The 13,427-nt window shown below is 50.7% G+C and overlaps 1 protein-coding gene across 1 annotated transcript in view; it reads right to left on the bottom strand.

The window, feature by feature from the left end:
• ME3 (malic enzyme 3) overlaps positions 1-13,427 on the bottom strand; it is a 227,275-nt gene that overhangs the window by 27,451 nt on the left and 186,397 nt on the right. Inside the window, exon 8 of the mRNA XM_066248600.1 lies at positions 4,343-4,452. Within this exon, the coding sequence (XP_066104697.1) occupies positions 4,343-4,452 (110 nt within the window). The remainder of the gene's footprint in view (positions 1-4,342; positions 4,453-13,427) is intronic.

Raw genomic sequence — 13,427 nt, 5'->3', positions numbered from 1 at the left:
AACGTCTGATGCTAAGCTCTGTGGCTCAGAAATGAAAACTTAAAAGTGTGAGGGGTGACGATGGCCTGATGTGCCACAAGGCACCCTGATGTGGGCCATCTGCCCCTGGGGATGTGGCGGGGTTGCCACAGTACAGGCCCATGGAAGGTTGGCAGAGTAGGAGGACGCTCTGGAGCTGACAAGCCAGCTGGGTTTGCCTGTCCCAGCCATACCCTGTGGGCTGGTGGGTGGCCAGGGGCCCATGGTTACTAGGCAGCAGTGTCCTGGACCTGGCTCCTTTAGAAGGACATGGCCAGCCTGGCCTCCAGTTGACTATTTCTATGCCCTATGCCTCCAGGTCTCTCCTCCTCCGAGAGCAGGGAGGCTTCTCTGGTCTCAGCTGAAACAACAAAGTCACCTGAGCCTCTGCTTTTTCCAAAATTCCTGCAGAGGCTGCCAGCGATGAGTCAGAACTGCAGGGCAGCCCGGCTCCCCAGCAGGGCACAGAGCTCTCCGGGAGTCTCGGCTGGGGCAGGGCAGGAGACCACGGGCAGCCCCGGGAGCTCTTTCCCCTTCCAGCCGGGGCTCCAGAGGCCTCTCCTCATGGCTGGCCCTGTGGGGTCGGTGGTCCCCAGATGTGTGTGTCACAGGAGGGCTGGCTGAGAGACACTTCAAGCCCTGTGCCCAGCACCTGCTGAGCTCCAGGCATGGCCCTGCTCTCGTGCGGCTCAGTCTGGTGGGATCCTGAGCCGTGTCTCTTCTTGTCCCACTGAGGACATGAGGCTGGGCCAATGTCCAGTGCAGGCGGTGCGGCCCAGTCTCACTTTCCTTTGGGCAACCTGACCCCGGCCCCCAGCGTGTATGAGGTCCGGTAGATTCTGACCACTGGTCCTGTTGGGGCAGACGGGCCTGTCCCCAGCACCCACGTGTGGCCTGGCTTTGGTTGCCGATCGCCGCTGTGATGGCTCTCTCCCTTTCCCCCAACCCTCTCCGACTCTGTGCAGGCAGGCGCTCCTTTTCTATTTCTGAGCAGAGCTGCGCAGTCTAACGTTTCATTTCTTTTTACTCAGCATTGGGAGGTAATTCTAGCAGGAGCCTAATCTTCCACATTGCCCCATGAGCCCTGGAATTCCTCACCAGTCTTCTAATTGCACTAGGCAATGATCATGCACACCACAGGCTCCTGGTCCTGCACCCATCACTAACCAGCTGGTGAGGGTGGGCGAGACCCTTGCCCTCCCTGGGTTCCTCTGTGGGTCTGTACACTTCAGGAGATAGAGGAGGGAGTGGGAAAGGTGAGGAGAGCAGCAGGATCCTGGGGAGCAGTGACCCCCCCCACTTAGGTGGGGACCGGAATTTCATCCTTAGCAAGAAGACTTGCTGCACTACTTCCCCAAAGGAGAAGAGGCAGCCTGATGTCATGGGGACAGAGTAGAGAGCTCTGAGTCAGAAATAACTAGGTTCCAGTTATTATTCTCCAGAAATAGCTCATCCCAGCTTTGTGCCTGTCTGGCTATGTGACCCGGAGCAGAACTTAACCCTGAACTTCAGTTTCCTCAGCAGTGACATGGGACAGCAATGTCTGTCCTCAGCACAAGGGGAAGGGGCGTTTTTACAAAGAAGTTCTGAGACAGTGTGACTAGAACACACTTCTCAAACCGGACGTTCTATACGTCTGCCAAATGTTAGTATTTGGCCCAGGTTGGGTTCCCTAGGAAGCAGATTCTGCGATGCGTGACGTGTTCAGAATGGTATCAAGAAGTGGCTGTGGGATCAACACCCATGGATTGGGGGGTGTGCTTATGAGAATGTCAGTTTGCATGTGCATACTTCACTCATTCATTTTTTAAACATTTATGAAGCATCTATAATGTGCCAGGCACTGTGCTAGAAGCAGGGAAATGAGAATAGGTTAGACATGCTTCCTGCCTCTAAAAGCTTATTGTTTCTTGAGGAGACCAAAACGCCAGGGCTGGCATTTGGGGACCAGTGTGGTGGGAAAGCTGACAGGGGAGCACAGGAGGCGGGGGAGCCTCTGGTGTGCACCCAAACCAGCCGGGGAAGCGGGGCTGATGTGGGGCCTTCCCTGGCCTGGAGACCCTCGAGCAGAGTCGTAAAGGGTGGTTAGGAGTCACTCAGGCACAGAACGTGTCTCAAGCTGAGGATCAGGACTTCCATGTGCAGAGAACTGACGGGGATGGGGCTCAGAGGGTTAGAGTAAAGGTGGGCGAGAGGACAGAGAGAGATAAGTAGGTGGGGGGCACAAGCCAGCAGATCCCATGCCTCGACTTCCAGCGAGGGAGTAAGAACTTTCCACGAAGAGGGGTCAGCAACCACAGTCTCATCTTAGAGGTGTGTTCTGGCAGCCGTGTGGGGTGACGGGAGGGGACGGACTGCACCTGGACGTGTCCCTCTGCCTGTGTCGATGAGGATGTGTAAACACGTGGCTGAGTGCGCATCTGCACATCTGGAGTCTGGGCACCAGGTGTGCCGCCCACAGGGTCTTGTTTGCCACTTCCGCTCTCTGGCCTTGGCAGCCCAGTGGGCTCAGGGGGATGGCTGTCTTGCTGCTGACTCACGGGGTGAGTGCCATGATGGGGGAGCTGGCCAGGGGCTAGACGGCAGGTGTTTCCTAAGGACTGTGGTGCCGGCCCCAGGCCCTGTGTCAGGGGTGGGGCAAGAGAATGGCGACAGGCCTGGAAGTCGCCATGTGTCAGCTCTCCCTCCCGGGTCTTCCCTCTCTGGGCACCCACTCTTCAGGCACTGCAGTCATATATTTTGATTTTAATTATCTAAAATATGCTTAACTGTGCTATTCGGCCTCTCGAAAATTTATAAGCAACACACACACACACACACAAAAACATTTACCACATTTCTTTAGCTCTTAATGTGGACCCCTGGAAAGGAGGAGCCCTCTGGTTTTGGATTAGGAGTGTAATACCTGGGAACAGTACGGCGAGTGATTATAAACTTGGAAATTTATCAGACAGAGATGATAATATCTTATAAGATTAACTGTGTAACATGCTTATTACAACAGTGCCTGATGTATAATAAACATTCAGCTCTAAACTTTAGCTATTATTACCTGGGGTTGAATCTTCTTAGCTCATTCGATGAAAAGTTAGCTCATCTGCAAGACGGAGGGTTGGCCAATTTTTCACTCCCAAAGATCAACACCTGTGCCCCACTAGCTTGTTCTTTTTACCTCATATGCTTCCTTGATTTTAAAAGATTTTGCCTGCCAAACTTTACTTGTTATATAATAATCCACATGTCATCAAGGCTTTATAAAGTACTAGGAATAGCTCACAAAGCTCCTTCCTGGTGATGCCTGGGTCAGCAGAGATGATCCCGAAGGGATCACCCCCTGCACTCCAGTTTCACATGCTGGTATCTCCACAGCAACAGGCAAGGGCCTTCAGACATTTCTGGTCCATAGGACAGGTAACCACGTTGACCCTGAGCTAGAAGATGCTTCCCATTGGCTTCTGGAGTGCTCTGGGGCCCCAGTGCCAATGTCTTTCAGGCGTATCATTCTGGGTAGTACACATTCCAGCCAAATTAAGAGAAGGAACTGTTCCGATTCCCTGAGGGGGATAGATCTTGTGTTTGGAAAATCCAAGAGCAAGTTATTGTGGCTGGGGAAGGTCATTTTTATGACAACTGATGCTTTGTTCTGAGGGTCTTATATGCTAGTACTGTTCACATATTAGCTCTTTAAATTTTCACAATAACCTTCCAAGGTAGTTACACTGCTCACAAAAATTAGGGGATCAGGGATCGTGTAGATTCTCCAGTACTTTCAGCCTTTTGTATAGTGCATTTTCACCAATGAAATAAAAGTTGGTTTTGCATCTCATTTGCATAATCAAACAACTTTCTTTGACTTGTTTGCTTTTCTGATGTTCCTGTTCAATTAAAAAAATATCAAATGCTTCTTTTCTTTATCAATTCATATTCATTTTGAAATATCTCCTAATTTTTGTGAGCAGTATATTATCCCCAGTGAATAGAGGATGAAACTGGCTCAGAGACTTGATCTGCCCAAGTTCAACTACCTAGAAAATGCGTGTTGTTTAGTATTTATTTAATATATTAAATCATATTAATTTTTATTTCCTCTGAAATAGTAATGATCCCCATTTTATAGATGAGGAAGCTGAGGCTTAGCCCACTTAAGAGACTTGTTTGAGGTCACTGAGCTAAGAATTAGCCACATGGGAGTTGGATGCAAGTTTCCTGCTCTTTCAACAACTGTTGGCAGCAAGCCACTGCGAGATGCCTCCTTGGCATCTGGGTGAGTCTTGTGAGAAGGCACTAGCCCTCGGTGGCTTTGTCAGGCGGGGCGGAGACCTACCTTGGATGTCATCATTGAACATGCAGTACTTATTGCGGTATTTGTTGAGCAGGCGGAAGGCGTTGGCATTAGCAAAGTCTTCAAACTGGATGAGGCAATTTATTCCAAACCTGTGGGGCGGGAGAGGAAAGAGCACATGGTTGCCCCCCAGGGCTGATGGCTGGCAGATCCCAGCTGGCACTGGGAGCAGGGACACTCAGGTCAGCCAGCCGGGTGTGTGGCCTGGCTCATTCACTGGGGGTTTTGCCACCAAGCTGTCTTGGGGCTCTTGGCTCTGCCTGCCCCGTTATGGCTGAGGCTAAGGAAGGGAGCAAGTAGGGGCACTGGGCGTGGTGGTCAGTAGAGCCCACATCACTGTCTCTAATGTGGGGTGGTGGCTTCCAGGAGCTATGGATGGCAGATCCTCGAGGGTGATGGAAGGGCCGAAGTGGGGCCTGCTCTCCCTATGACCTGTGGCCTGTGGCCATTTGGAATCCCAGCAGAAATCTCATTCTAAACCCAAGTGCATGCAGAGAGCCCAGCCTCTCTGGCACTGGGTCCTGTGGAGCCTCTACAGCCTCCTCGTATCTCCCTGGGTGGGTCTTGCGGCCTCAGTTTCCTCACTAGAGACTCTTCTGGGTTCAGGCATTATCCCCTGAGAAGATGCAAGGAAGGATCAGTCTCACATGCAGATCAGCAGGCCCATCTCACAGAGCACCTCACTCAGTGAGCTTGGGGTGGGGCTCTGGAAACTGCACGTCCTCCCCTCCAGCTTCCCTGAGGTATAACTGACAAATAAAAATTGCATATATTCAAGGTGTACAACGTGATAATTTGATACACACATCCCTTGTGAAAGATTACCTCAATCAAGCTGACACATCCATCACCGGTACAGTTAGTTACCCCTCTTGTTTTGCATGGTGGGGACATTGAAGGTGTCCTCTGTTAGCAAGCTTCAAGTATCTGTACAGTATTAATTAGTAACTGTGGTCCCCATGCTGCACAGGAATCTCCACGGTTAGTAAGTACCCCGATGGCTCTGATCTGAGGGTCTAGGAAACTGGGGAGCACTGCTTTGGTGGCTACAGACAGGCTCCCGAAGCTGCCTGAGACGCCTTATTTGTAATCTACGCTAGAACTGCCTCCTAGATTTCAAGGTCAGGACAAAGTTTGTATTTCTTAAAAAATGACTAGATTCATCACCTATGTTTGCTGTTGACACCATCTGTGAGAAAGGGGAGAGCTTAATCCACAGACAAAAAAAAAAAGATTTTATCTCATGGATCAATCTGTGACTAATAGTATCTGAGGTCATGCTCATTGAGAAAAATGCCCTGATTGATTAGCAAGGAATGTCAGGGGCATGTGGTAGGAGGGGTGTTCTGCCATTCCCAACCAGGTGTGACCTACGGCTCGGGACCAGCTGTGGAAAGAATGATTTATGACCTTGCTGAAAAGGTGGGTGGGGCGTGCACTTCTTTGTGGTCTTCCTGTACTATGGGGGCATCTGTCTCAGATGAGGCTAGTGGCGACGGGAGGGTGAGCAGCCCTGAAATGGTACAGAAAACATTGTTTTTCACCCTCATCATTTTGCGCATGACTTACCCTGTGCAGTAGAAATGCCAGTAGGCAGGCAAATATTTGCTTCTACCATGGTCCTCCCAGAACCTCAGTGATTTAGGGCTGTTGGTGGGGGATCTGGGGTGGGTTCATGTTATAGGGGCAGAAATGGAGAGAGGAGCAGTTAACTTGCTACAGTCCAGGGCTAAGAGTTCCGGGCTGAGATCACCAGGCTTATGGGCTTGACCTGACTCTGTCAAATACAACTGAGTGAGCTTGCACAAGTCACTTCACTCTTCTATCCTGCCTTAGTTTCCCCATCTATCAGTGAGCACAATAATATCTGCCTGGACAACTTCTGTGGGCTGTTTTGAGGACTAAAACCTGACGGTGGCTTTTACATTGTAAAGCAATAAATACATGTGTCATCCTGGCCACAGTTTTTTAAATTTATTTTATTATTATTATTAAGCAAGAGGTAGGGAGGCAGAGAGACAGACTCCTGCATGTACCCCAAATGGGATCCACCCGGCAAGCTCCCTATGGGGTGATGCTCTGCCCATCTGGGGCCATTGCTTTGTTGCTCGGCAACCGAGCTATTTTAGCGCTTGAGGTAAGACCATGGAGCCATCCTCAGCGCCCAGGGCCAACTTGCTCAAATGAGCCATGACTGTGGAAAGATGGGGAGAGAGAGTGAGAGAGAGGAGGGGGAGGGGGAAGTGGAGAAACTAATGGTCACTTCTCTGTGCCCTGACTGAGAATCAAACCTGGGACTTCTACCCATGCTCTACCACTGAGCCAACTGGCCAGGGCCCACAATTCTTATTTACAGTCACAGAATAAGACTGCTTATGGGGGTCGTGGTGGGGGCTCGTGGTGTTTCCTGACCCACCATCCAGCCCCTTTCCCCTTGTACAATGAAGAGAAATGATATAAAAAACCCCTGTGCACAAATATAACGCTATGCTTGCCAACTCAAAATTTACTGTGAATTTTTGTTGAGGGTGTGAATTTCAAGTATTTGGGTTGGGAGGGGGAACAGAAAGCCTTTGGTAGCTGGTGACATTTTGCTATATATAATCCTCACAAGATGCCCAGTGTGGCTCCATAACTGGCCAGGAGCTAAGAGGCTGAAAAGGTCAGAAAACAAAAGAATGTGATTCTGGCCTCCTTTCTTTTTCTCCCTCTGTCTTAAACACACACACACACACACACACACACACACACACACTCACACACACATTTGACCTTTAAACAACACCACTCTGAGATAAAAATAAGGCAAGAGTAATAAATAAACACTTTTGCTCAGTACACTATTACTCTTTCATATTATATTCAGTTTTATATAAGAGAACCTCCCCAGGGAACAATTTGCTGAGACACTGAGTAAACCCTCATTAGTTCAGGCCTCTTTAATCGTAACTCGGCACTGTATAAAAGACTATGGGAATCGCCCATCCAAATAACCTAGACACAGCATTCCTAGACCTCCTTGAACTAAAGAGCCTCGGAACCCGCCCCACCTTTGACACCCCTCCTCACCTTCGACTCCCCTCCCCACCGCTTCCCTGCACCTTTCCTCACCAGAAACCCGCCCTCCTCTAGAGTTCCACACTGCCTGTTTCAGTCTCTGAACTCAGCCTCACTCCACCGCCCTCGTTTCTACTAACTGTTCTTTGTCTCCACTGAGACCTTGGGGACATTTGCCATTTTTTCTCAGTCCTGGGCTCCTCCTTTTCACTAAAGCAGACCACCGGCCAGTCAGAATCAGGGGTGCTCACTTCAACTGCTCTCTTAGCATCATCCGTCTATCCATCTGTCGGTCCATTCAATCAACTGTCCATCCGTCCATCCATCCATCCATCCATCCATCCATTCATCCATCCAAAAGCATCTATTGATGCTTTAGGAAAGGTTATGCATAAAGGAGCAGGAAAAATTTAGTGTTATGAGTTTGCCTGTCAATTTGCGAAACTAATTAAAAGCCAATTAAGAAGAATAGCAACATTTTAAAGTAAAAATTTAAATGGCTTAGGTTAAAAGAAACTTTTTTCAATTCACTCATGTACATCCAAATACAGGTTATGAGCATTCAGGGTAACACCAATTTAAATGTTAATTATAACTGCCTTACATGTTTATTAATGCACTACTACTAATAACAACAGTAACAAAAATAGCTAACTTTATTGAGTGTTTATTACCCGCTGGACATCTCCCTGAGCTCTTTAGATATTATCTCAATTAATCCTCACAGGACTTTGTGAAGCAGTTGCTACAGATATTATTTGCCAGGGGGCTACTGATTCCACTGCGATTGCCAAATGGTGGGGAAGGAATCTGAATCTGGTCTTTATCCCTGTAGAACTCACCTTAGTTTAGTTTAAATGGCGGTATAAATTTGTAAAAGAGCAGATGATGAAGTTGGATTTCTTTCTCCATGGAGAAAGAAAGTGCATTGTACTGGGAGACAACAAAACCGAGTTTTCCCTGTCTCTGACATGGGGCTGAGCCCCCTTTCTTGGGGTGAGTTTTCTGCTCTGAGAGTGTTGGAGGAGGAGCACAGGCTATTTAATGTACGGTTGGAGTAGATCAACCACGAGCTTCACTCAGATATTCCAATGAGTCCAAGGTAGGGAGGTCTAACGATCCTGAGTCAGAGCACCATGTGGCAGGACAGCCTTGAGATTCAGTATTTTAGAATCCCCTTTGAGCTGAAACACGGCTGAGTATGCAGGTCTGAGGTAGCCGCCCTCTGGGTGGTACAGCCAGAGCAGCAGTGGGGCCCCTGGCAAGGGTCGCTGCTCAGGCCCCTGGGAAGGGTCGCTGCTCGGGCCCCTGGGGAGGGTCGCTGCTCGGGCCCCTGGGAAGGGTCGCTGTTCGGGCCCCTGGGGAGGGACGCTGCTCGGGCCCCTGGGGAGGGTCGCTGCTCGGGCCCCTGGGAAGGGTCGCTGCTCGGGCCCCTGGGGAGGGTCGCTGCTCGGGCCCCTGGGGAGGGTCGCTGCTCGGGCCCCTGGGGAGGGTCGCTGCTTGGGCCCCTGGGGAGGGTCGCTGCTCGGGCCCCTCCTTAGGGTCCTTGACAGTTTCCCGATTTGGGTGCTGGCAGCACATCGCTGACATTCTTGGCTGCCAGAAGCCGCTGCTCACTGATCTCCAGGGAGGCTCCTGCTTATTTGTCCCCTTCTACACTTTTGAACACCTCGCTCCAAAGCTCTGGCAGGGGCTGAGGAGCAGCTGAGACTTCCCAGGGCAGAATTCCTGCAATGGAGAAGAAGGCACCTCCCCAAGCCACACATGGAGCGCCAGCATTTCTTAAGCCTGAGGACTCAGCTGGGAAAGGGCCTTGGGCTGCCAGGGAGGGCATTCCACAACAAGGGCTCACTAAAGACAGGCTGTTGGGTGGGTGAATGTTTACATTGTTTTTCTCCAACTCTGAGGCAAGAGGAAGCCTGCAAACTAGCGAGCTGTGTGTGACAATGTGATAAGACCCAGGCTTGGGCCAATAGAGCCAGATCTGCCACCTGGGACACGGCCTCCCAAGGGTAAGGGATTCTGAGGTGGCTATTCCGCCCTCGCTCCCAGCAAGCCAACTGATGCTGCCGAGGGATGTGGTGAGAGCAGCACATTCCAGGGGCTGCCGACTTGGTTTCTCTTTCCATGGGTCAGGACCTGCCATTCTTTTAAACACCTGGGTCTGACCTCTTTCAGGCCTGAACAAACACATGAGGGATCTGGGAGGAGCAGGTGAATTTGCACAGCCTGCCTCCAAACAGAATGACTAAAAGCTACCACTCATATTTCCCTGGGAGCCCACTCTGTCCTTCCAATGAAAAGTGCACACACGTGACTCCCACAGCAGAGTGCTCCGTGAGAAGCAGTTGTCCCGATGAAGAGCTAGTTCTTTCACTTACGCTTTCCTGCCAGGAGCTAGAGCAGACAACGTCATGAGACCTTGGGGTGTTTGTTTCTATTTCACACATTCCATGAGACTCGAGTCCCTCAAGATGCTCTCAGAAAGAGTTTCTATGGCTCACCCCATGTGAAAAACTCTGAATGCTACCTACAATACATGAAATGTATATTAAAGGCTCTGAAAAGTCCTGCATTTTTGAATGAAAAGAAACCTATTTAACCCAGCCTTTTCTTTTCTTTTCTTTCTTTCTTCTTTTTTTTTATTAAGTGAGAGGTGGGAGGCAGAGATAGACTCCTGCATGAGCCCCAGTAGGATACACCTGGCAAGCCCCCTACAAGGCGATGTTCTACCCATCTGGGATGCTGCTCTGTTGCTCAGCAACTGAGCTATTCTTAGTGCCTGAGGTGAGGCCATGGAGCCATCCTCAGCACCGGGGCCAACTTTGCTCAAACCATTAGAGCCATGGCTGTGGGAGGGAAAGAGAGAGAGAAAGTGGGAGAGGAGTGGAGAAGCAGATGGACTCTTCTCCTGTGTACCCTGACTGGAAATCGAACCTGAGACTTCCACATGCTGGGCAGATGCTCTCCCACTGAGTCAACCAGCCAGGGCCTAACCCAGCATTTTTTAAACTTATTTGACCGGAGACCTTGCCCTTCTGAGTCCCACCCTCTCCACCTACGGTGGAGCACACTTTAAGAGATGCCACCCCCTTTACCAGTGGGGCTGGGTGGACTCAGGGCAAGACCACCTCTCTCTGGGAATGTGGCAATCGCCACTTCTGGCCAGGACCTTATAATAACTGATTTCACCTCCACCAGGTTTATTCTGCCTCCCCAATCCATCCTCCCTATCTTTTTAAACACAAATCTGTCCAGGCCACTTATTTTCTGACAATCCTTAGAAGGCTCCCACTTATCTTTGAGATTCTGCCCAAACTCCTTAGGCGGTGTTGACTTTGGCACCAACCTTAATGCTCAACCCCTGCCATGTCTCCCAACATGGCATACGCTGCTCCTCCCCTACCACTGGGGGCTCCTGCCCAGCTCCGTGCTTTTGTTCAAGTGCCTAGAAGGCTCCCTTTCACCAGGCCAACTCCTACTCAAACTCTAAGTCCCAGCTGAAATGTCACCTCTTCTAGGAAGATTTCTCTGACCCATCACCTTCTCAACCCTAAGGGTAGCAGCAACTCCCCCTCTGGGCTGCCGTGATACTCTGGAGACATCTTTATAATCGCACATATCACATTGCATCACAATTATTCCTTGACATTTCTGTTTTAATTATTAAATAAATGTATTCAACAGGGGATCCTCTTTGCTTTAGGAACCATCTTAGGTGTGATATAAGCATTCCATTCAGCAGCAAACATTCCTAAGTGTCCACTGTATGGGCTTGTCTTACCTGCTGGATGACAAAGGCAAATCCAAGACTCTTACAGTCTGATGGGGACACAAGAAAATAAAAAGAAGAAGTTGCCACATACAGTGGCAAGGGTAGGAATAAAGGTCTGTGCTAGGTATGAAGGAGGCCTCAAAAGGAGCAGGCAGCTCTGCGGGGGGGAGGGGAGGCAGTGAGGGCGCCACAGAGCAGGAGCCTGGGGGGGGGCAGAAGGAAGATCAGAGGCCGGGCAGACGGTGCGCAGGTGTGGCCGGGGCGGGAGAAGGGTGCTCTCAGCACAGGGAACACTTGTGCTTGGGTGAAGAGCCTAGGGGGCTTTCCTGCAGCTGCAGGAAAATAAAGTAGGAGTTTGGGAGAGGGGTGTGGACAGGGGAGGAAGTGCGGAGACAAGGCTGGGTGGAGCCAGGGGCCGCTCCTGTGTAAAGAGCCTCCACAGTCTGGAGGGCAGCGAGGACCCACTGAGGGGCTGTAGGCCTGTGTTTTAGGAAGTTCATTCTGGCAACAGAGCGGAGGATGGGCTGGCAGCGGGGAGGAGATGCGGAGACGAAGAGGTGTGTCACCCAGTAAGAGATACAAAGTCCTGGGAAAAGGCTTGGGGACAGGGTAGGAGAAGATGTGAAGGAGAAAAGGCGAGTACAGTGAGCTTAGGGACAGGAGAGTCTGGCTCCATCACTTACTAAATGTGTGACCTTAAGCTACTTATTTTATCCAAATTTCTGTTGTCTTTGATAATAGAGTAGGATAATAATGGCCTGCAGCCTTGTTGAGAGAATTAAATGAGATGATGTAGCGTGGCAGTCAGTCCACAGAGGTGACGGTTATTAAGGACAGGCTTCCATAAAGGGCCAGATGTGGAAGATGAAGGAGGAAGAGGAGCCCAGGGTGGTGGAAGGTGATTCCACTGCCCACCGAGCGTGGGGTGGGGAAGGACAGGCAGCCTTACTTGGTGAGACAGGCTTGGCCTGTGCTGAGTCAGAGGAGCTGAGATGCCCCAGGGGACATGTTCATGAGCAGTAGACTCGGTGAGGCTGAGCAGAGGAACATGAAGCCCAGGGCATCATGAGCAGTGCAAGTCCTGGGACTAGACGCGATTTCAGGCAGAGCATGTGCAGTGAGCAGGAGGCCGGGCCAATGACAGAACCCCAGGGCACCTACGCCCAAAGAGCAGAGAGCACCCAGGAAGCGAGTCCAGCCAAGGAAAGTAAGCAGGGGAACCGTCCAGGCGGAAGGTGGGCCGGCAGAGCAGTGTCAGATGCTGCTGAAATGTCCTGAAAAACGGGTCTGTGGGAGCTGGCACTTAGAAGTGGAATGGTAGGGAGGGAGCCATTCTGCAGGGGGTTAAAGGGTAAATGGAAGGGGGGGGTTAATGTCATTGATTATGAATTTCAAGAAGTTTGGCTATGAAGTAGAGGGAAGGTGACAGCCATTGGGGGATGTGGGACTGAAGAACGGATTCATTTTTGAGATGGGAAGTGTGCATATGAGATAAAGGAGCCACTGTGGAGAGAGATGAGAGGAGTAATGATGGGGAGACCCTAAGGAGCTGGAGTCCAGCTAGAGTAGGAAGACCTGTCCCTCTCCTTAAGACCTCCCAGCCCAGTGGAGGGGACGATGTGAAGCCCTCACATCACAGCTCCACCACTGCTATGTATGAGGGGTGAGTCACTCTGCTGGGGGCGGGGGCTGGAAATGACCCACAAGGATGACAGCAGAACTGTTCTGTAGGTGAGGAAACTGGAAACCACAGGCTGGAGAAAGCGGGAATATTGAGCCTGAAAAAGAGAAAGCCAAGTGGAATGAAGCATAATGACCATCTTCAAAAAAGACGAAGGACTGTTCTGTTTTTTGTAGCCTTAGAAAAAGCAGAGTCAACAGGTGGAAGTCAGAAGGATACACATTTCAGTGCCAAATAAGGCAAAGATTTCAAACACTGGGTGGAAAGAGGCTGCCAGTCCCTGGAAGTGATTCCTTGATCCCTGGAGCTCCACTTGGCAAAGGAGTTGAGGAAGGAATCCAGAGGGGGTGGGGGATGGACCCCTGAGGCCCCTCCCTTCCCAGGTCCCTCACTTGGAGATCCCCCTTGTGCTCACCCGACCCGGCAGACAGACTGGCGGGCTCCTGTGGCTGGCGTTCTGGCCCAATGGGGAAACCTTCCATCAAGTAACAAGACAGTCACAGGAAGCAGAACTTCTAAGCAAAAATCCCAGAATAATGTGGCCATTCGTCAGT

This window comes from Saccopteryx bilineata, chromosome 1 (assembly GCF_036850765.1).
Source record: "Saccopteryx bilineata isolate mSacBil1 chromosome 1, mSacBil1_pri_phased_curated, whole genome shotgun sequence".
Lineage (NCBI taxonomy): Eukaryota > Metazoa > Chordata > Mammalia > Chiroptera > Emballonuridae > Saccopteryx > Saccopteryx bilineata.
Note: the sequence above shows the minus strand (reverse complement) of the source record. Positions and strands in the feature narration are given on the sequence as shown.